Source organism: Nicrophorus vespilloides, unplaced genomic scaffold (genome assembly GCF_001412225.1).
Source record: "Nicrophorus vespilloides isolate i.1.1-1 unplaced genomic scaffold, Nicve_v1.0, whole genome shotgun sequence".
Taxonomy (NCBI): domain Eukaryota; kingdom Metazoa; phylum Arthropoda; class Insecta; order Coleoptera; family Silphidae; genus Nicrophorus; species Nicrophorus vespilloides.
This window is the reverse complement of record NW_017097446.1, coordinates 29,104-52,628: the sequence shown is the minus strand read 5'-3', so window position 1 is coordinate 52,628 and position 23,525 is coordinate 29,104. Positions and strand designations below refer to the sequence as shown.

The following is a 23,525-nucleotide window of genomic DNA, read 5'->3' as shown; positions in this document are numbered from 1 at the left end:
GGATCGCGGATCGGATTTCATGTGAAAAACTGTTTCTCCGACATTCACTAAATATTGTGTCACCTGATTTAGAACATTATGGTGTTTGCTACCTGTTTTTTTTTTCTCTTCTCTTCTTTTGTGGATGCGCTCTCAGGAAGTTTTACCCATTGTGTTGCTTTGGACAGGTTGGTTTTACATTTCCGGTGGATTTGATCGTGGCCGTCGGGGAAGGCCTCCACCAGGACTCCGTGGCGCAACGGTAGCGCGTCTGACTCCAGATCAGAAGGTTGCGTGTTCAAATCACGTCGGGGTCAATCAACACAATTACTTTTGATTAAATCGATCTAATTGCTGTTGCTGCTGCTACAACAAACGAATCGTATTAATAAATGGTCCAATATAAATTATGTGGCTAATTGTGCGCGGAATTATTATTATTATTATTAACCGTTCCATCGGTGGAGCTTTGGCAATAACCGTTCAATAACCGTAGCATTTATTTAGTTTATTGCAGCTCTGTTGCGCAGAGTAAAAGTTGTAGGCGCCAGACCTTCATCAGATGTTACACGATTGTTTTATTTTTCATAGAACTTAGTAGCAAACACACGCTCATCGAAATTCAAATTTTAAAAAATAGATCAAAGTTACCTAAAACCATATTGTTATTAAATTACCCATAACATTTCTTATTTTATCCAAAGGACTAAAAGATTTTAGCAGAGCATGGTTTCGATCCACGGACCTCTGGGTTATGGGCCCAGCACGCTTCCACTGCGCCACTCTGCTCTTGAAAAAACTACCCCCATGAATTACGTTCATCCCTAAAATAAAATTAACGACGTTTGATTGATTTAATAGATTAGGCACAGAGTCTCAAAAACTAAATGTTAATAATCTTACCTGTCCTTATTTCTGCTGGAAATTCCGGATACATTTGAAGATTCCATTAAGAATCAGGTTTAAATTTCAGATGGCAAAAAAAAAAACGTTATAGTTAAATCCGGAATGCGAGCACCTTTTATTTCTCTCTCTCTCTGTATCTCCTCAACCACTTCGTGCGAGGTTTAAAATCGTATTGTGCCTAATCAGAACTGTCAATCGACGGAATTAGTTATTTATTCGATCCACTAGCATACATTATAATAGTATTTCTCTTCCTCTTTCTTCTTCTCATACTCCACCTCCATCTCCACTCTTCACCTTCAACTCGGTGAATTCCACAAGAAACGAAATGAAAGATTGAAACAAAAATGATGTTCCTCTCCTCGTTTCGTTTCTTTCGGGTTCTCAGGCGAAGAAGGAAAAGTATTTAATGAACCCATCGAATGTTTCCTCACGCGCCAATAAACTTACAAATGCCACAGACATCAAAGAACGCACATCGAAAGAAACTTTGCTCTTTCTCAGACACATATCATAACAACAACAGCAACAACAACAATAATAATAGCAATAATCACAATTCGTCCTTTTTTTGTTGGTATATAATATAAATGCTTAATGTGGCAATCGCGGTCGTGCACAATACGAAAACTCGCGCGGTGCGATTAATTAGAGCTGTATTCAAAACTGAAATTGATTACCGAACCAACCAAGTTGGTCAGCTTTTTGCGACACATGATGGATTGGGCCGTGCCAACTGCATTTATGCAATACCAATTTATATAATTCACTCTTAATCTAATGACTAACTAGAATTAACTGAATTTCAGTTTGACTATATTTGACTATTAAAAATCTATAAATGTGTAGCATTTGCATTTTGACTAAAAGCAGTTTCGCGGCACGAAAGGAAAGTAATTTATTGGAGTGTTTTAACACGAATCGATAAAATCGGACGACGACGATGTTGTAGATTCTTGAAAATATCAAGGAAACACTGACAAGCTAACCAGAAACGAAAACAAACAAAAAAAAACGACAACAAAACACAAATAAACAAATGAATAAAAAAAATAGGATCTGGGTGTCTGCGACTCGTGGCGTGGGCTTCGGAAATTCAAATCCGAGATTCGTTGTAAGCAATTAATTTTCCTTAACCCCACCGTACAAACGGCAATAATTTTTCAGCGTTGCGTCGCCTGTGCTCGTCGCTCTTCTAATGTATTCTTTTGTTGGATGCTAATGAAAGTGGGTGGACGACACGTGCGGCTAATAAGTTTTCAACTCTTAACATTTCATTTAACGTTTTCCTTGTCAATAATTAACGCCGGTACTTTTAATCTCTCTCTCTCTCCCTCTTTCTTATTTGTTCTTTCGATTTGAACACTCAGGTCAACAACAAACAATTGTATTCACCTGAGCAATGAATAAAGACGACAATGAAGATGATGATGATGATGAAGAAGGAGAGAAGGATCCGAGAAAACGAAAATGATTCAAAAGTCGCGGGGGTCAAACCGATCGTAAATTTTGGGATTCTAGTTAGTGCTTCTTTCTCTCTGTTTCCAACATCCGTACAAATGTTGAAGAGCGTGCGTGCGCGCGTGTAAGAGAAAGACAGATGAAGCTGTAACTTAACAATTATGTAGTCGTCGTGCGTGCATTTGATGGCCCATTACCAGTTCATTTTCTTCTCGATCTTGTCACAAATCACGTTCACAATTCCATTGTAAACTCTTTTGTACAATCCTTTCTCTCTTAAAACTCTTGACAATAAGAACAGTAAAGTCGCTCTTTCTTTTCGCTCGATGCGGTGATTGCGAACACAATCACAACGAAGTTAAAAATTATCAATTATTAAAGAACTGTTGAGAGTTGTGGGAATTAATCTAAATTAATCTTATTATAATATGTATTTATGTATGATTGAAATGTTTGCTGGTTGGAAAATACGGGTTTCAAATCAAAATAATTAAGTGGTAGTAAGGAAGTGGTAGTAAATCATAATAACGATTTGGGATCGCTGAAAAGTTTAGCTCGCACCGAAATAATAAATGGATAAATAAATTAGTTGGATGAAAACGAAAAGAGCGAGAAACGGAAAATGTTTATTCAGATTTATAAGCGTGTGTGTTTAAAGGCAGTAAATCAAGTTTAATTTTGATTTAAACGCAAAATAAAGGAGCGTAATCTCCGCTTCTTTTAATTCGGATGCGTTAACTTATTTATCTATTTTTTAATTGAGTGTTTTCTTGTATAATAATTCAGCTCAGTGGAGAGTGTGCAGTGCAGTATTATTATTATTATAAAAGTAAAATATGTGCTTTTAACTGTAAACCACGGATAGGTTCATTATTCTCCTGTAAAGTGTCTCTTTTAGATTACCACCACTTCTTCGTGGTCTTTGTACGAGAGCGACGGACGGACGGATACGTTTCATGTTTCTTCGGATTTGGGTCATATTTTATGCCGCTCGTGTCTGGTTTATTAGAGAGATATGCGAGGCGATCTGGATGAGAGAAGAACGGGCGAAAAACGTGAAGAGATCAATTCCGTAGTTCAAGTTTGCCCGTTTAGCCACTATCGCGTCGCTTTATCAAATGAAACAATAATAATAATAATGAGAAACGTTCGTTTCATCTCTCGCTTTTGTCTCGTTTCGTTATTTACTTTTTTTTTTTATTTTGCCGATTTGCATACGAAAACGCTTTATTGAAGCGAAGCCAAAAAAGAAACCGACAAGTATGGTCCAGTTTAAGGCAAATGTTAAGATAAGAGAAGCGTGTAATTCGTTCGAAGTAGGCAGATAACGATGCAATCTAAATAGAAACTATTTGGTCCGAAACCGAAGCGATTTATATACATATCGAAATATAATATGTTTGCACGTGACAAACATGCCATATTATTATTATTATTATATTATTACAATATGCATTATTATCAGCGAACAACAATACACTTAACGTAACGTATTTTAAATGTTTACGTGCAAACTTAGTACATTTATATAATAATTGACAGGTGACCGGTGAACCGTGACGAATTTTGCACTAAATAAAGCTAACATTTCCTATCGCTGAATTCAATGTAAAATTAAAAAAAAAAAATAACTTACATGTTTGCAATTAACTACATCTTCGTTCGAGCTTCACACGAAAACTAACTTGAATTCTATAGATTTTTGTTTGTTTCTTGAAGAATGATTCGAATCTCGAGTGGTTCTAAATATTTACAGATACTGAAAACACAAATATACATACATACATATCGGAAACTTATTTCAGAGACATCTGGATTATGTTCTAAATAGTGGTGCAGGCAGGGTCATTCAGTCTTAGTTTTCAAGTGCCAATAATTAACAAAGCTGTTGTTACGCCACTGGTTATTACCTATATATTGCTCCTAGTCGCCAGGGTATCAACAAATTGGATCTCGCGAACCTTGCCAACAACCATGGTAACCATGGTAACTTGTGTGTGTGTGTGTGTGTGAATCACGGTCTCGTCCGTGGGTTTCGATTCCGAGTAGTTCTGGGGCAAGGAGCGATTTTTCCTTGCCCAGTTTTTCTTCCTGGAATCGCATGGCTCTGCTGACTGAGGTAAGAGCTGATCCGCTGAGCTGACCGTGCATGCGTAGCGCGGGCCCGCCGCCGCGATAAAAGAAAGATCGGATCGGCGCGGTTGGGCAACGTTTTGGAAGTTAATTTGTTAAGTAATAACACTTCGAAAGTGCACGAAACAATGGCTCCGAATCTGTTACACACGTTACATGCATGCATGCTGTTATTGTTGCTCTATCAATGGGTTATACCAATTTCGTTTTGGTTGCGGGGACCTCTTATCAAGATCATTTCCATATACAAATAAAATGTTATAAATTATTCTATCGTTTCGTTTCTCGATATTTGCCTATACCATATGATCAGAAGCAGCAGCAGCAGCTAGTATTGTTTTATAAGAGTGAGCGCACGGTATAAAGACACAATGAAAAGTCGATCGAGGGAGGAGAACGAGGATTGGGATCTGGAGAAACTTTGGCGGAGGAATGGAAAAGAAGTGATCCATGTGTGTGTGTGTCTGTGTGTATGTAGTGGAGATATCTATTTAACTGGCGCTCGTACAGCGTGTGTGGGTGCATTTTAAACGAGAAAATTTATATCGTTCATAGAACGATTAAGAAATACTACTTTCAATTTTACGCTTGAAAATACTGCGCGTGCAGAAAAATAAACGAGCATAGAAAAAAACATACATATATATATATATATATTCGACTCTACAGTTTTTTTTTGTATATCGTTTGCCAATGGGACGTACTAGACCAATTTCCAGTCATGTATCTCAATCTCGTCGATAAATTTGTTATTACCCGTCTCATCTACTCTACTATCTTTCTCTCTTTGTGCGCGCGTACGAAATGTTAATTGCACGACTCCGGATAATAAATTTAACAGAGGAGAGGAAACGAAAGAGAGAGGAAGAGATATAGATATAGAAAGAAAAAAAAAGAAGTGCTCCGAAGAATATGTAGAAAGAACAAAGAGCCGAGAGTTAGAGAGCAAAGTCGAGAGGCAGCAAATACACGAGATCGTTGACTAATTTCTTTATTATTTATTGTTTTCGGTCGGTTATTAAGCTCGGAAATCGTGACCTAATAGAATCTACATTCTGTTAAGAGCTATACTCACTTATCTACTCGTACTCTACTCTACTGCTTTAGTTTGGTTTATTTTTTTGTTTTATTAGTTTTTCCCTCTTGCGTAATCGTTTTTATTAAGAGAATAACAAAATAGAAAATGAAGTAATTTGCATTTTCAGCGAGTGTCGGCAAATTACCAAAAAATATTAATTCTAATTCTAATGCCAATATTCTGTTATAAGCTGTCAAAGTTGAGCAAACATTTTTTATTTTTCTGTTTAAAAATATTAATCTATCGATGAAACTGCTATTAGGTCCGGTTCAATAATAAATAAGATATGGCGATTTACAGCGATAAAATCAGGGATGAAATGTAAATAATTTGCTGTAAATAAAAGTAGTTCGAATTCCAATAAGATTTTATGCGCGCGTTAGATTAGTCAGAATATTTGCTTCCATGTTTAGTTTAGTTGTTTGCATACATGTCCATATTCTGCTATTTTTTTTGTTATGTTCCTTCTTTGTTCGTAATATGAAAAAGCTCCCACGCAGACACAATCGAATAGACATCAAAATGTGCACTGGCGCAACGATAAATAAAACTTTGAACTTTAAAAGACTCCCAACTCCGATTGGAATCTTTCGCGCGCGCCGCCGCGAACGCCGTCGATTATTTGCGGAAAATGAAATGAAATAAACACGAGCAAACAAATTGTATCGTTGTAGCCTTGCCACCCAAACGATTTTGTATCCCTTTCGCGCACTTTTTTTTCCTCTTTTCTCATGATATTAGAATCGTGTAACTCTCGAGGGTCTCTCCAGTTTCATTTCCATATCAGAAACCTAATTGATTATTAATCATAAGTTGAATTACAAACTTACCTCATTCCTTTGACGGAATCCGCGTTATGCCTATCAAATCGTCAATCAAATGTGCAGCTCGAAAATAGCATTTAAATGAAATGAAATGAACGAAAAATTGATTACGGCTCTCACGTAATTCGATTAAAACGCTTGCTCACATGATTGGCTTGTCCTTAGCCGAGTGGTGTCATTCCCAATTTGCAGAAGGTGAAAAGAGCAATTTCGTATCTTTCTCTGTTTCATTCATTCAGTCTCTCAATCAAAATCGCACCGAGAAAATCGTGAACCGCAAATCCACCACGTTTATTTATTTATATATTAAATCGTTCTCTCAAAGTCATATTTTCAGTATGAATCATAACAATAATGTAATTACCATTGCACTATTGCATTTGCGCCCATTAAGTATATATACATGCATACTTCTCAATTAGCACACTCACTCGCTTTAATTCAATTTCGCTCAAACAAACTGTCAATCCATTAACAAAAAAAAACATTGCAGAATAATCAAGACAAATTAAGTGAAAATTTATCTTATTTTTAAATGTTCGATTTCTAGATGAATCTGAATGTAGGAATCTCCGCATTCGTTGCAAAACATGCGGACTTGCATGCATTCCGCCCGCATACCGAATGCTCATGTATGCATACCATCGTTGAAGTTGTAACACACAAACACATCGTAAGTTGTAACCTGCGAGATGTGCCATCTTTCCTCGAGAGTCGTGGGCGTTGACCCACTTTTCGAGCGCTCGCAAAAGTATAAAATGTATAAAATAATGCAAAATAGAAAGCCGTCGTCTCATAGTGCAGACGTCGCGACAATCCGAATTCCACAGCCACCCTCGAAACAAAAGAAAAGTAAAAAACAAACAAATGATATTTTATTTTTAATTCAAATTAAAGGGTCTACTGTCAGAATTGTGGAGTTTTCTATTTTCCTGTAATGAATCTTGAACATTATTATGAAAATATTTATGAATATAGATATATTTCTATAGAAAAAATGTGCAAATTTAGGTCTTCTCGCTGATAATTTCTCATGAAAACTATGAAAATGTATGCTCGTCGATTGGAATAATGTAACATGTATATTAAAAAATATATATTGTATTGCAACAATGTATAAAAATGTCTCAGGGCGACTGAGAAAAATATAATAATAAAGGTTCGAAACGAAGGCAAACTGTTTTGCATTTGAAAACGCGGCTATCTCGTGTAAATCGTGGGAATGCACCCGAAAGAAAGAAAGAAAGGCGGTGGTTGTTGGTTGGTTGGTTGGTTCTTTCATTATTCGATTCTTTCATGCCACTCGCTGCTGCTCCCAATGAGCGAACGAAAGAATCAACAAATGAACGAACCAACAAACAACACAGGAGATTCGAGATTGAAGGCATGGAAATTGGGCTAATGAATGAATGAACGTGACGTTTATGATTGCTTATCCAGGTGACGTACAGGAGTCACTTCCGCTCGAGTAAGTCATAAAGCCAGCCGTCCCCACCGGAAGTCTGAGAGTCTAACTCTTCCCGCAGAATTAAGAGGAGGAGGAGGAGGAGAATAAAACCCTTCATCAATTCAAGTCGTCGAGATTTTAATCTGGACCAGCTAATAACGAATGTACGTGAGTATTTCGGTAAACGAATTCCGCGTCGGACAAGTTGACGGAAACGCGAGTTTGAAGTGCGTGGGGCCGCAGCGTCTCAACCCGAAATAAGAAATAAACAAACTTTGCAAGACGTGCGATGTCAAAAGTTTGACGCGCCAATTTAACATTATTTATATTCAGTTCGTGAATTATTTTTTCTCTCTCTTTTCTTGTCCTGCATTTTTCCCGTATTTTTCGTCTCCTTCGCGCAGTATTTGCTTAAAGCCGAAGACGTGAGCGTGACGTTTATTAAAGTGCATTGAAAATAAAAAATAAAAAAAATATATGTAATAAAACATGGAAAAAGAGGAGCGCGACGTGGCATTTCTCAACTTTAAACTTTTTACCGTTAGTGCAATTTTGTTTATTTCTTGTTGTCGTTTTATTTTCAGCTTCTCCTCTTCGTTGATTTAATTAATGAAGAAAAGAAGAAAATGGACACGAAATTTATATTTTGCAGATTTTCTCGATGGTCGCGACCAGGACCAAACAATGATGAATTGCAAGTGCTTTTCCCTAAACAACAAAACGAAATGCACAGATGTTGCAATTTCTGCAAAAGTCTTTTTTCATCATCAACAACATCGACATTGGCATTAAGAGATCGATAGTGGAGGAGTGAGAGACTGCATAATTTACAGTACACAGTGACAAATCGCTTCTTTTGTTGTCCGCGTCTACTGCAGTAGGCGAAGAGGCGTCGCTCGTATGTGCGTGCGTTACGTGAATATAAGTTCACTTCAGAACTCTTTTCTTTTCTTTTTTTTTGGTCTTCTGTTCGTAGAAATAAAAACCCAATTTATATTCACCGCGGAGAGATAATTGCCGGCGTTTAACATTTACCGAAATAATAGAGAGACCCCGGTATTATGATAAATCGCGGCCCATAAGGTTGCTTGCGCTTTACGAGTGGAATGAATTAATAGAAATAAAAAGGTAATCTAATTTAAATAATTGCCAGACATAAAACACACACATATACACAGATGCAGCGAGAGAAAGACAGGTCATGCATATAACATAATACGGTGTGTGTGTGTGTGTGTGTTTGTGTATAGTGAAGGTAAAGGAAGAGATGAAGAGAGAACGAGTTTATTATGATCGGAGTTAAATTTTATAGTTGTCAAGTGTGCGTGTGGGGGGGTTGACCAATCTAAGCAATTCACCTGACGCAATAATCATATATAATCTTATTATCTGGACCACACGCACCACAGAATCCCCAAGATCGAATTGTCAAAAAGGAAGACGAGAAAATATTACAAACTTCAATATTATTATTATTATTGTTATTGGCTTGTAATAATGTTCGCGCGCCAAATTCGGTAACACCAAGAATACGTGCGTGTGTGTTGGAATCCGATAAAACCGCATCTCTTGCTAACTATTAAACGTATTTTGCTTGTTTTGCGTTACGCTTAAGTCTGGTATTATAACTTGAACAAACACGTTGATTTCGTAATTAAAAATTCTCGTTAATTGATGTAATGTTTTTCGTCTAAGATATATATATATACCTTCGATAGCTCAGTTGGTAGAGCGGTGGACTGTAGTTGATTTAAATCCTTAAAGCAGGATTGATAGATATCCATAGGTCACTGGTTCAAATCCGGTTCGAAGGAAACGTTTTGCTACTTTCTGTCTTTTCCAATTATTAAATATTAATTAAAAAATAATTATTATATGTACATTGTCCAAAGCAAGTTTTCGTGTTTATTTAGACTAAATATTGTAAATAGAGATAATCATAAATGGAACACTTGAAAGAATACTTAACGTAAGCACTTGAGTTTTATCTCTTGGAATTAGATTTATTTAAAACAAAAGTTCTGTTATGATTGATTTATAATTTGACTTCTTGATTGCTTTTAGTTTTTTTAAGTGTAACTTCATGGCACGTCCTGTTAATACTAATAAAAACGATACGGTTTTGATCCTCAAATCAAAATCAATCAGCAAATCACCACAAACTTGAATACTTTGATGCAAACTGGATTATTATTATTAAGTAATTTCTTAACCTATGTAGTGCACAACAAAATCGTCTCCATTAATAATACACTATATATATGTATATATAAATATATTGCGCATACTATATTTATTTATTTATGTCATTAATAAATTATCAATTCGAGTGACTTGCAGGATTTATTATTATAATCATGTTCTTTAGGCAGCAGACCGTAAACGCGCTCGCACATTTCATAACAACAACAACAACAAACAAACTACAATAATCATTGTAATGATTATAATCGTATACGAAATATCATAATCGAAAATAATTTTCGCTGGAAAATTAAAAAAAAAAAAGAATCCTTCGAACCGGATTTGAACCAGTGACCTATGGATATCTATCAATCCTTCCCTAAGGATTTAAATCAACTACAGTCCACCGCTCTACCAACTGAGCTATCGAAGGTATACATATTAATGTCTCCCATTCCCTATAGCAATTTCTGCACTTTATTTGTAATTTAGTTGAATCATTGTGAATCTATTAATATAGATAAAACATTATAATTGAATTACAACGAAGCTAATTAATAACAAAAGACTTTATTGTGTGCAAGGTAAAACAATTCATGGCCTGTTGTGATGTCTTAAAGTTTCAGTTTTCTAAAAGAAAGTATTTTTACGAATGTAACTTAAATGATTATTGATTGTTTTCAGTTTGAGTTTAAATTAAAAGATAATTTAATCAACATTATAAAATAAACTGTAAATTTGAGAAACATTTTATAAATTATAGTGAAATTTAACGTTAATTACAGTAGAAAAATGATTAATAAATTTCTGGACAATGGTTTTATTTGCATCGGTAATTAGAATGTTTTCATGTGGAAAACAACGTTAATTGTATGCGCACCATCAAAATTCAATTGCGTCGCAATAAAACGTAATGAATATAAAGCGAATTTATATGAATATTTAAAGCGCCATAATGCGCGCGTTGTCTATGCAACAAGGCATCATTGTTGTTCCCTCTTTCATCGTTTTCTTGTCGTTGTTATTATTATCGTCATTATATTGTATTTAAAGCAGGTTATTGTGGCCTCCTCTTTGCATCCACGGAGATGATTTGCATGCGATCCGAATAAAATGAAATAAATCCTCGTACACCTTGTGTGTAAGTGTACGTACGTACGTACTTATATATGTATGTATGAGGTACGAGACATGTACACCTTGCGCGTATTCATTAGAATAATTTCAATTATAAAAATTATATGGGACCCGAGAGTCGTAAAACCAGCATTAAAGTTCAAAACAAACAAGATCTGGCCCTCCGCTCCGATACGCTCGCATACTGGTCCGGTAGACAAAAGGGCACCGGCAAAAAAAGAAAGAAAGGACGACGACAACAAAAAAAAAATGTATTTGTAAGCGGCGCAACAAGAATAAAAAAAGGGGTGTCCGGAATCCGCATTCAATGGGAATTGGAAAGAGTGAAAAATCCTAATAACGATAATAATGAAAGCAAGCAAACCACCCTGCGTTGCGTAACTCGTTTGCTCACTCTGTGTGTACAACAATTGCCGAAATACCTGTTACGTTCGTTCTGCTCACCCTGCGAATCCGGTCGGAATGGACGGACGGTGGTTGCATGTTGGGAAAGGTTTTCTCCGGTGTTCTTGTGTTCAGACACACCAGAAACAGGAATGAAACTGTTCGAACAAGTCTTATTCATGAACTGCATGATGATATTTAACTTTTCTTATTTGAACAATAACATTTCATAATAATTTGTATTTGAATATTGAGATATTGAGTGTGTACGTATATATAATCTCATTGAAAAATGTAGAGGTTGGATTTCTTCGATGAAACCGTGGAAGCTGATAAATCCGAGAGAGACAGAGAGAGAGAGAGAGAGAGAGAGACTCAATTATAGATTGGAAGCAGATTAAGCGAATAGCGAACTTCGACTTTAATTAGCGAAACGGTCGCCGGGGAAACGTGATATTTGCATGGATTCGAGAATCATTTGTCAAAGATCTAAGCAAACGTTCGTTTCGCTTCAACATAAAGACTCGAAGTGAATGAGGTTTGACTCAGAGAGAGAGAGAGAGAGAGAGAATATTATACTCAAAGTGCACGCCAACGCTGATTGCCACCATCGTTATTATTATTATTGTTGTGATATTTCGACTCGCGAATTTATCCTTATTCCTCGCCACGTCTTTGAATATCCACCGAGAGAAGAATGAAAATAAGTCGTACAAGTTGAAAAGATGCATTCACACAGACATACAGACAGACACACAAGTAACGTTGTTTCATCAATGGAAGACGACGGAGAGAGGAAAATCGGGTTGGGTCAGAGTCGCCAATCCCATCGGCCAGCGCAGGTTAAAATGTTGCTAACATTGTTGTATACAGATGAGGTATGAGGAAGCCGTCCATCTTCCTTCCTTTGCATCATCCACTCTACTATATCTATTAGTATCTAGTGGTGGTGGTGGTGGTGGTGGTAATAATATCTGGTAAGAGTTTCGTTTTGCTGCTTCTGCTGCTTTAAAGTCTACACAGTCAATTATTAATTGTGTACATTCCTACGCACGCGGCGTCCATCAATTCCCATTTTAATTTGACCAATAAATATTAAGCGCGCTCACTTCCTACCGCCGTATAAATTATTTCGCAAAACCCAATCAAGAGAGGGCTTCCCTCCATCTTCGTCGCACCGTAACGCGCGCTTCTTCTTTATAGCCATGAGAATCGGTAATTCTCCTCTTCATTTCCATTTTGGCATAATTGGCTAATCCAACTCCAACTTTATATTCTTCGAAATCTTACTGATTACTTAGAAAACGGAGACAATTTGTTTTTGTTGTTTTTTTTTCCTTCTGATGTATAATTACATGGTGTTTCTCTGTTTGTGTTTGCATGTTTGTAATTCCAGGATTGCGGTGTTCACCTGTCCCTTCATAACCCTCCCCCCGCTGATGACAATTACGTTGCACTTCCTCCAATAAAGAGAAATACACCGTGTTTGTAACGTGATTCCATGGTCGAAATATATAAAAAAAAAATAAAACGCGACATAAATATCATTCACCTGTTTCCTCCTATGCGTTTCTCGTACACGGCAATCATTCATTAATGCGATTTTCCCACACAATATTATAATTGCGGCCGTTCGATTAATATTACTCACAATCGAAAATAAACGCTCATTCATATTTTTCTTGTAGTGTGTAGAATAAATAAAATGTTTCGTTCAATACTCGATTATTTTTTGTAATAAATTGATATTAATTCATTGAAATATGGATTTTATTTTTTAACAAGCATTCCTTCAAGTACATAATTATTATAGATTTTTTGTTTATAATAGTTTATAATATTATAAATCTCTCTCGGAGGGCATAAAAAGCAATTAAATTTTATTGAGGTACGATGCGCAGGTAAACGTGCCGAACTGAGTAAAAAATATATTTAAAGCATTTGTCATCGAAGATATTTGCATTGAGTGATAAGAGCTGCGACGCGGAGGATAATCAAAATATGGAGTTGCACTGTATCGAAAGTTTCTTTGAGGAGATTGAACTGATCGGAAATTCGCATGGATCCGAGCGGAAAGTGGAGGACATTGATTGGTGGAGCAAAGAGGACGCCGACGAGGACGAGGGAATCATCAATATGCGCGATTTGGAGGACGAGACGTTCGAAAAGATATTTTCGTCCGAAGATTCGGAAATACCGGATACACGAATCGTAAGTGCTGGTTTAATATCATTGTATACATTTATTTTTTCTCAGTCAATAATAGACTTTCAAATTTGAGCAGTGCAGTGGGGAAGCAACCACGTGGGAAATTTTGTCAGATGAAGACTTACAGTTCGATGATCTTGATCCTGTTTCTAGCAATTATTTCAGAAGCTGTGCAGGAAGCGACATTGACGAAGGAGAAATTATAAATACATTCAGAGAATTTAACGATTCGCGCGAATGTAGCTGCGATTGTACGAAAACGAAGAAAATCGTGAGAAAACGCGACGATGATTCGGACAAAGAAAATAAATTGGTTAATCCGAAAATGCGGAAAACGAAAGATAAAGTTGTTAAGGAGGAAGATGACAAAAGAGGAAACGGCAGAGTGTGGGGTTTAAAATTGTTCGAAGAGTTCGAGCAGAAGATTTTGCGAGAAGGTACACCTTCTTATCAGCAGAAAAATGGTTCTTGCAAAGACAATAATAGTAATTGTTATGATAGCGAGGATCACGAATTACTTCTGCAACGTGATTCATCAAAAGACGAAATTTCTAAGCGTTCTAAAACGAGTTGCCCGAAAGGAAAGAAGCGCGCTATGAAGCCCAAAGAAACGGTAATTGGAGAAAATAAAAGTGATGTTGAAACGGACGTGAAACGTAGCAGACAATCGGAGAGGATTTATGCGAGGAAGAAAGCTGTTGAGGAAAAGCGAACGCTGAAGGAAGTCAGCAATACTTTTGAAAATACGCATAGAGTTACCAGGAGCAGAAAAGCGAAGATAGAAGAGAATTTAAAAACGGTGCAGATCTTCTGTTTGCATTCGGAGGAGACGGAATCGTCGATCCTGGAGAGGTACGGAGCGTTCGGGAACATCTTACAAACGAAATTATCGATTTCGAGACAAGGAAACATGATCGGATTCGTGACTTACGAGGACGCAACATCCGCAGCAAAGTGTATGAAATATGGAAATAGTGACAATAATTTATTGCACTACGATATGCAGATTAAAAAATAAATCAGATCAGATAACTGAAGCAATATAATTATTGTCGGAAATTTGAATAATTGCCGGTTATTAACAGGGGATATATATTGTTGTACGAACGATTTAAATCTTTCAATCGAGAAGGTTTATTAATAGAAAATTTCCTTAGTACTTGTTGATCATTATTTTGTAAATAAAATATATTATTTATTTATTAGTAAATACAAATACGAGGCGGCACGCATATAAATTGAATTACACTTAATTACAATTAATCATATTTGTCTTTATGCAAAACGAAAGAGTCCTGTGTTTTTTACTTCTTCTTTTTTTAAATTTTGTAATGGATTCAGTTTGAAGTGAAATGAATATAATGTAATTATAAAAAAGAAATAGTCTTTTTTTTTCTTCTCCTTTCGAAATTAAATCGTAAATTTAAAATCCACCTATTTTTATACGTAACGCACAAACAGTGGAAGAACTATAAATATCGCAGCAGGCGGTAGTGGCGCGGTCAGAGGCAACTCATTGGACCATATCTGTTGGTGGTGATGGTGGTCATCTTTAACTTTTTACCTTTTAATTAATTGGTATTAGGAAATTATTAATTAAGGTAAAGAGAGACTGAGTTGGATTCCAGAATTTCGTCGGCGAAAAGTGGAGGTCATCATTAATCATATCGATAAACGTCTCACGAAACGGTACGAAGCAAGAACAATGCAGATAAGCATCCAACCCATTCGAAATGTATTATATATTCGTCGATTCATCCATCCTGCAAAGACACAAATCTCGACGCGTTAACGCGCGTCTCTTAATGATGATGAAACAGAAACCGAACCGAGCAAACGTGTTATATATATGTGTGTGTGTGTGTATTTGGTGCCGAAAATCCGCACCCACGCGAGGAATTTCGAACGAAATTAATCTACAAATTGGATCTATCTATCCGCTTTCTGTTTACGGTTTTTCCTTACCTTCCCTTCCTTCCAGCATTCCGTTTTATCTCACTCCTTAACTTCTCTACTCATAATAAATCACGTAAACGTACGCGGATTTCGATAATTAAATAAAAACCAATCTCAAAGCGTAAAGTTTCCCAATCAACCACCGGACAGATAATTACACCTCACATTGTTGCTTTTGGACCGGTCAATATCTCCGCTCTTACGTATATCAATCGGTGGTAATTGATTGAGTCAAACCATAATTAATTACAAACGAAACACTTTTCTATCCATATTATATTAATATTTTAACTTACGCAATCTTCTATTTTCTAAATAAAACTAGTCGAAATAGTACAAAGTATATTATATATAATAAATGTTGATTGGAAATTTAAATATATCTCTAGTTTATTTGTTTGTAAACTGTTCTTGGAATAATACATGTGGTTGCGGTTATTTTCTCTATCTTCTCTTAATTTCCTTCCTTCCTTATTATTTTTAGTCGTCGGTTGTTCTCTGTTGAAAAAGGCAATTTACGCCCGCGCTAAAACGAGCAAGTCGAAATTATAAATAGACGAGTGTGCATACATATTGTACGTTTTCTCCTCGTTACCACACGGCTAGACAATAGTGCACAGCACACACATATATTTACGGCCTCCCATCGGTGGAGAACAAAGCGGATAGGATAGGTGTCTTCTTCTTCTTCGTGCAACATTTCTAATGCGAATCTTTAAATATCTTTCATAGTTCATACAACGTCATCGCATTCTCATTACCAATAACAATTTATTAACAAGCATTACACTTTTATTTCTATTATAGGAAACTTCTTGCAATGTTCAAATTTCAATTTTCTTCATTGAACTTTTAAAAGTAAAATTATTCCCGCTTTGCACACAAAGCATCGTGTACGCTGTACATTCGCATTTGCAAAAGGTAATATTTCCAAATATGATACGCATATTTATTTTACCAGAAGAAAGAGCAAGTTTTGTGTTTGTTCAATTTTCTTTTCTTTCTTTTTCGATTGAAAAATGAGGCATTTCGCAAACGACCGTTTCGCCTTGGGCGAGTACGTGCAGTGTACTACGAGAAGTGTTATAAGTCGAATAGATTTGCGATCGGCAAGTGCAATGAGTAATTATAATGAGACGGCGACGGCGAAACTTCTAAGCGCGAACCAACACACACACACACACACACATATATACGTATATGTATGCATACACATAGACAAAGTCTTTGGGTCGTGAATAATTTTCCAAGTCCAATCAATACACCATTAATCAAGCCGGTAATGCGATAACGATTTTTTATAACGCCCGACCACAATCTGCTCGCACACACACACTCAGACTGGACACAAAAATAAAAACGATAAATCGCAATTATATTTCGTTTTCCAGCAGTCGCGGAGAATAGAAAAGTATACGACGACTGCGACGATATTGGTTAGGCAACGAGAGCAAAAGTGTTCATGCATGCATTCGTATTTCCATATCTCTGTGTACACATGTTTGTACGTTTTGGATGCCAATTAAACAGCGTGCAGGTAATTGGTTCTATTTCCTATTACCTAAACTAATTACCTTGCTGCGACTGCCATCCTTGTTGTTCTCATCATCATCATCAGCGACACCATCTTTCAATGCATACAATTAACACCGCCAATCTGCACTAAACTATCTCGCGTTTCGCGTTTAGACCTCTTCTCTCTCTCTCTCTCTCCGTATGCAATTGTTAGATCTCGCATGCAAAATTTACTGCATTGCTTTGTGCAATATCTACACTTGAACATCCGAAGACTTGTCCAAAATGTCTTGAATTGTTCTCTATATCTTGATCATTTTACCATTTAAATTCTATAGTTTATATATAGAACATTTTATTTAATTGCAACATTATTTATTTTACAGTTACTAGTTTACTAGTTTAGATGATTAAGCTGCGCGTGTATTTAAATTACCAACGAAAAAAAGTTTATTTTATGGTTTCGATGATAATGATGAAGATGATTGAGGAATTACGTTTCTCGTTTCTGTTAGGTGTTATTTTTATGGTTTTGTAAAATGAATTGAAATGAGGTACAAATGAGTGTAATTGATGATAAGCGGTTACGAGCAGGCAAGCGAGCGAGCGAGCGAGCGAGGGGAAATTAGATAATGAAGGTGTGTTTGAGTGAGTTGGATGGATGGATGGATGGATGGTTGTGGTTCTCGTAAATGGTCGGTTATGTGGAATTGGTGATTAAAGAAATGGTTTTGGAGCGAAGGAGTAGTAAGAAATAAATAGAGATAGAGCGAGAGAGAGAGAGAGAGAGTAACGAGAATGAGTGTGTAGTGTGCATGGAGGTATATATGATACAGCAATAAATCATTTTAGGTCTGTGGAGAAAAATGCGAGTCGGTTGAACTGGCGCCGACTAAAGAGAGCAGCAGTAACAGCAACAGCAGCAGCAATTGCGACCTGCAGCTAAAGCTAAGAGACTCGAGACTCGATCTTGTGTGTGCGAAAGACGGAGAGAGAGAGGAAGAAGGATCGTTCTTTTTAGTTTTCTCTTTTCCATGCAGGTCTTTCTCTCTCTGTCTCTCTCTCTCGGTCTATAAACGAGTCAGTGCATTGCATATTTCCACCTACCTCCTTTTGTTAGCAAATTTATAATAGCGCTAATGCATATCGTCTTTTACCCTGTTCAACTGAATTATTAAACTCTTGAACATCAGCCTACGCCGATTCTATCTATAAAACTACTTACTTTAAATTATACACGCCGTAAACTTACTACTCCCATTTTTACCACTTTACCATGATCCTCCTCTCTACCCTTTCTTCTTCTTCTTCATCTTCTACTTCTTCAACAACAAAGAAAGAGAACGCCACCTTAAATAGACATCAACCTGTAACTCTTTGCATCTCGTCCGTTTGCTGATGCGTGCGAAATCGCTACCACTCGCAATGTTTACTCATCCTTTGATTACTGCTACTACTACTACCACTACTACTCATTCCTCCTTGTCCACTTAGTAGGAGATAGTACGCTAAATTATTTCGCGCTCTAATCAATCAAAATTAATTTCAATTTCAATTAGAACGCCTCGTCTTGCCTCGCCTCGGACAACTTTAAACGCATCCGACTTAATCAATTCCGAATACGTAAGCAAAGGAAATCGAGCACCGTAGCGCTGTCATGCATTGCATCGAACTTCTTATTTCATCTTCCGTTCCGAAGAATCAATTACATTTTTTTACTCTAAACAGTTCGATGAATAATGCAGATTCTGTAATTTGTTGAAACGAAAATTACGATTTGCAATTACAATTGGAATGCAATATAATTTCAAAAGCATTCCATTTGCAAAAGAGAATTCGAAGAGTTGATGTGGATGTGGGAACCATGAAATATTGGCTCGTAAAAAAAACCACCCGAAAATTCGCGCAAAAAAAGATGAACAAATGCAATCATAACCATTGTCTTATTATTATTATAAGCTTTTAAACTTTCTTTCTTTATTTCCACTTGGAATTCATTTCTTTGCTTTATTATTATTATGCAGCGTTCAGGGCACTTAATGATCAATTTTCGGAATAATTTTTATTGCGCACTTAAAGCGCGTACTTCTTCCTCTTCGTCTTCTACCAATATCTTCTCGGTTCGCTTTTCTCGCCGTGTGTAATAATCCAATATTCATAAATATCGGACGGCGGTCGTAAATCTATTTTAGTGTCGTGTTCCCCTTATTTTGATTGGCCGGGCCGCATAAAAAGAGCCCCAAATTTCGAATAATAAACGTTAAACAACAAAAACAAAATAAATAAAAATGAAGACACTAAAAACATAAAAAGGGGGGCAAGAAGCTGTTTGGCACTTTACTGTTGTTGTCCATCTTCACTTCACTATCATCCTCAAAACTTTAATTGTCAAGACTGAAATATTTACAAAATATTTTATAATATTTATGATTCCTTTTTGAACTGAAACGTGTGTGTGTGTGTGTGTGAGGCGCGCGCTCACGTGCCGAGCATCTATTATTTTGTATTATTCCGGTGTGTGTTGTTGTGTGTTCGATGAGATAGAAGAGAGAAGAGAAGAGAAAGACTGGTCTATTGGGCGCTAATTAAAACTTTCGAGATTAATAGGGATCCGATGACGAGGCTGAAACGGCGCTTACCACGAACATGTGCATATTGTGTATAAGTGTGTGTGTGTGTGTCTGTACAAATGCACGAAGCAGGAACTACCGCGGCACTTGCTGATACAAAAGACATTAAGGCCTTTACAAACGACGATTCCCAATAATAACGTTTCGAAGATGGATCAAAAAAAAAACACAAATTAAAACATATGCCGCACAATTCAATAAGCAACTGTTCAACAACTGATACACATTTTTCTTTTTTTTTTCTTTTTCTCTTTCAAAATCCATCTATACAGAAATTAAATTGAATTAACTTTCTACAATTGCGGTGGATGCGGCTCAATCGCGACGAAAGTGAACATGTAAAGATCAATTATTCAATTCAATACTCAATTAATTGCATAGTTATATATTTCTATCATTCATTGCTTTTAATGGCAAATTAGATTAAGAGTGAACTTGAAAGTTTACAAAGTAACTTCATTTATCATTAAGAGACTTATCACTTATCTTACAATTTCAGTAAATTTTTCTTAAATTTTGTAATAATCAAGTTTTTAAAATTGATAATTCATATTTTATTTTTTTTGCAACGGTGACACAACAAGCACTAGTATTTTAAAGAGGACTAAGTGTGGGTTTTCATTAAGAGGAAATTTCCGATTTTATTGGTCATTGTGTGTACGTCGCGCCGTTCTTCCTCCTTCTGCCGTGGTCTTCGACTCTACTGCGTTATATAACACCACACACATTAACGGATCTCGCGTTTCCTTTTGGTATTCCCATCCGTTTGTTATTTGGCGATGCAACAGCAACAGCAGCAGCAGCGACGGGAAACCTTAAAAATCGTATATTTATGCGTCCATTCTTCGGGGCCGTTACAAAATCGCCCATTTCCAGCGATTACAAAACCGAATAAATATGCACAAAATATATATGTAAATAAATAAATAAATAGACATGCGTGCACCTCCTTTTGTTGACTCTCCTCTTTTGCTCTTCACTCACCATTTCATACGTGCTCTTTAATCGGTATTAGTTGTAGATGTCCAACTACCAGCTATTACTACCTAAGACTTATAAGATCATGATCATGCTCATAATGGAACGAGTGCACGTGGACACGCGTTTAATCTCCATCAAAAAGGATAAAGCTCCTTCACCCATCCATCGACCGACCGACTTTTATCTAGACTTTAGTCGGCTTAAAATCTATATTAATTGGAAACTCGCGTCAAAATCTTTAGCTTTACTCTGAACAAATTGAAAAGAATTCCGCTACATTTGACGTTAGAGTAACGAGTCTCAAATACCACAAAGATTTACGTACTTTTTACGTCTTTTTCTCAAAATCTCCTATAATTGGAATTCAATATAATAGGAATAAATAAAATATAAAGATTGTTGTTTCTATTACTTTCAATGCAATTTATTATTATTAGATTATAATGTATAAGCTCTATAGCTTGTATTGTATTTATGTATGGGCTATAAATAGAACAAATTAATTAATTGAATAATGGGATTTTTTTTATATGTTTATGCGTCCAAGAAATAATGGTATTTAGATGGAAGATATGAAGCAGATTGAATATGTTTAGTATTATTTAATCTGCATAATCGGACGTAGTAGTTGTATCGATGCAAGAAAGAGAACAGCGGACGGGAGGAATATAATAAATGACGTCGGTCTTATCTGAACGAAAATAGGTGTACGTTAATAATATATATTGCATATATTAAAATATTCTTGATCTACCGAACTGGGACTGTTTTATTCATATATATATATATACGTATATGCGCGGTAAGTTAGTGTGTGTTTGTGTGTGCATATGTCTCTTCATCGGCCACCCAGTACAGATCTAACAGGTTTCTCTCTTTCCTTTCCTCTTCTCCTAGATTGATAAAAAGAGTCTCAGCAACTCCGCTCTTCTCTGCTCTGCTCTGCTCCGTCAGTCCCAAAACAAACAATTTACCATTTCAATTTATTATTGTCCCATGATGATGATGATCATCATTATTAAAATGATGATGATTTCGCGTCGACAAAGTTCCGCCCAGAATGATGACACAGACTATAGGAGGAGGAGGAGGTGGAGGAGTAGGAGGAGCGGAGAGTCTCCTCGTGCGTTCAGTTGAGAACGATTCGAGTTGGATCGGCGCTCCGGGAATAAAAAAGAAACGAAGTAAAATGGTCGTAAATCAGTGGAAACTGGATCAGAGTCATCACGCACAACAAATAATTAAACGCGGACCCGCTATAAATCGCTTCGGACAGGTGAGCGCCTCCACACAAACAACGTCATCTTGAAGATAGGATACTTCATCTTCATCTCTTAACTTCTTCCTTCCTTCCTTCCTTCCTTACTCTAACGAATGAAAATAATTTAATAATTCAATTTGCGACCAACATTAACGTCATTTTGCATCAATTTTACAAGTGAACATTTCTAAGGATTAATAATAATCATTGTTTTCTTAAATATATGAACTTTACAACACTCACACTTAAACTGCATTTAATGCGATTTGTAATGAATTGAATGGAACTGTTGAAATGTGGGTCGATCTTCCATTATAACAAATGGACGAAATTGAATTGGCCTCAGGATGCGGTCTCATTTGCATACGCGAACGCATACATTGAGCATTTAGCACGTAATTAAACACGTGTTTTTAAATAAATTACACGGCTCGACTACATTGCTTATACAACATTGGAAATACCTTTCTTCCTTCCTTCCTTTTCTTTCTCATTCACTTTACTTACGGATGATCTGTTTCTATGTTCAGGTGCAATAAGTTAGAGCCACACACATATGTAAATTATTGATTATCAATAGTTATTAAACACGCTGTAAATAACGTATCGTTTCGTTATTATTAAACGGCAATCGTGTATAAACAATACATTATTAATTATCCTTTTATACATTTTTCACCTTTTCTTTCAATGCATTCAATTCTTCATTCGATAGTTGGAATTAAAAGAGTTATAAATTACATGTGTTATAATAAAAGATGATTTATTTATGTTGTACGAGTAGAAAATCATAATTATTTTGTTGCAATTTGAAATGAAATACGGTTATTTTGTATTGCTAATATTAATAAAATGATGCGATGAGATGAGATAAAGAGGAAAGACTGTATCGTCTGGTATGAAATAAATCGAATGGAGAAGAGAGAGAGAGGTCAAAGTATGTAACATTAATCCCCCATAATTGTCTAATAACTTAAGCTAAACGCTCGGGTTCGTGCCGTACTCTCCGGTTGATATCTCCATCATCATCTCTATTCAGCTAGTTAAAAGAAGGATACGAAGAGGATACGATAAGGATACGAAAGAGGAGGAGGAAGAGAGGATGATGCACTTATTTATATTCGGTTCACAATCCGCGAAGAATATACAAAATCGCATAAATACGGAGAGTGAAGCAGCGCGTGTGGAATACTATACACCTTTTTCTGCCAGACACCCAATAGCCACACAACATGAAAGTTCCATATCACTTCTTCATGATCATCATCATCATATTATTCGCTTCCTCAAACTATCTTTTCCCTTTAATTTCTTTTTTCATTTTCTTCATGCAAATTTTTACATCCGCATACCTGCATACAGGAACACCTCGCTCGATTCTAGTCTATCTTTATCTCCTTCTTTCTTTTTTTTTTATTATTGCATCGCCTTTTTTATTTCT

The 23,525-nt window shown here is 36.2% G+C and overlaps 1 protein-coding gene and 4 non-coding genes across 6 annotated transcripts; 3 read left to right on the top strand and 2 right to left on the bottom strand.

The window, feature by feature from the left end:
• The first annotated feature begins 224 nt into the window (after nt 1–224).
• Nucleotides 225–296, top strand: Trnaw-cca. Its single transcript has one exon. It is a non-coding gene; the product is annotated as a tRNA-Trp (tRNA).
• A 400-nt stretch (nt 297–696) lies between these two features.
• On the bottom strand, nt 697–768 carry Trnam-cau. The gene has a single exon. It is a non-coding gene; the product is annotated as a tRNA-Met (tRNA).
• An 8,768-nt stretch (nt 769–9,536) lies between these two features.
• Trnay-gua lies at nt 9,537–9,642 on the top strand. The gene is made up of 2 exons: nt 9,537–9,573; nt 9,607–9,642. It is a non-coding gene; the product is annotated as a tRNA-Tyr (tRNA).
• Nucleotides 9,643–10,339: 697 nt separating this feature from the next.
• Trnay-gua lies at nt 10,340–10,445 on the bottom strand. Its single transcript has 2 exons — nt 10,409–10,445; nt 10,340–10,375 (listed from the first exon to the last, which is right to left on the bottom strand). It is a non-coding gene; the product is annotated as a tRNA-Tyr (tRNA).
• Nucleotides 10,446–13,510: 3,065 nt separating this feature from the next.
• LOC108560110 lies at nt 13,511–15,071 on the top strand. 2 transcript variants are annotated; one of them, XM_017917562.1, is made up of 2 exons: nt 13,511–13,744; nt 13,818–15,071. In XM_017917562.1, exons 1-2 carry the CDS (start codon nt 13,535–13,537, stop codon nt 14,757–14,759), a joined length of 1,152 nt encoding a protein of 383 aa, XP_017773051.1. In that variant the 5' UTR covers nt 13,511–13,534; the 3' UTR covers nt 14,760–15,071. The 2 variants fall into 2 exon arrangements, with proteins under 2 accessions (XP_017773051.1, XP_017773050.1); XM_017917561.1 differs by having other exon boundaries at nt 13,800–15,071.
• The last annotated feature ends 8,454 nt before the right edge of the window (nt 15,072–23,525 follow it).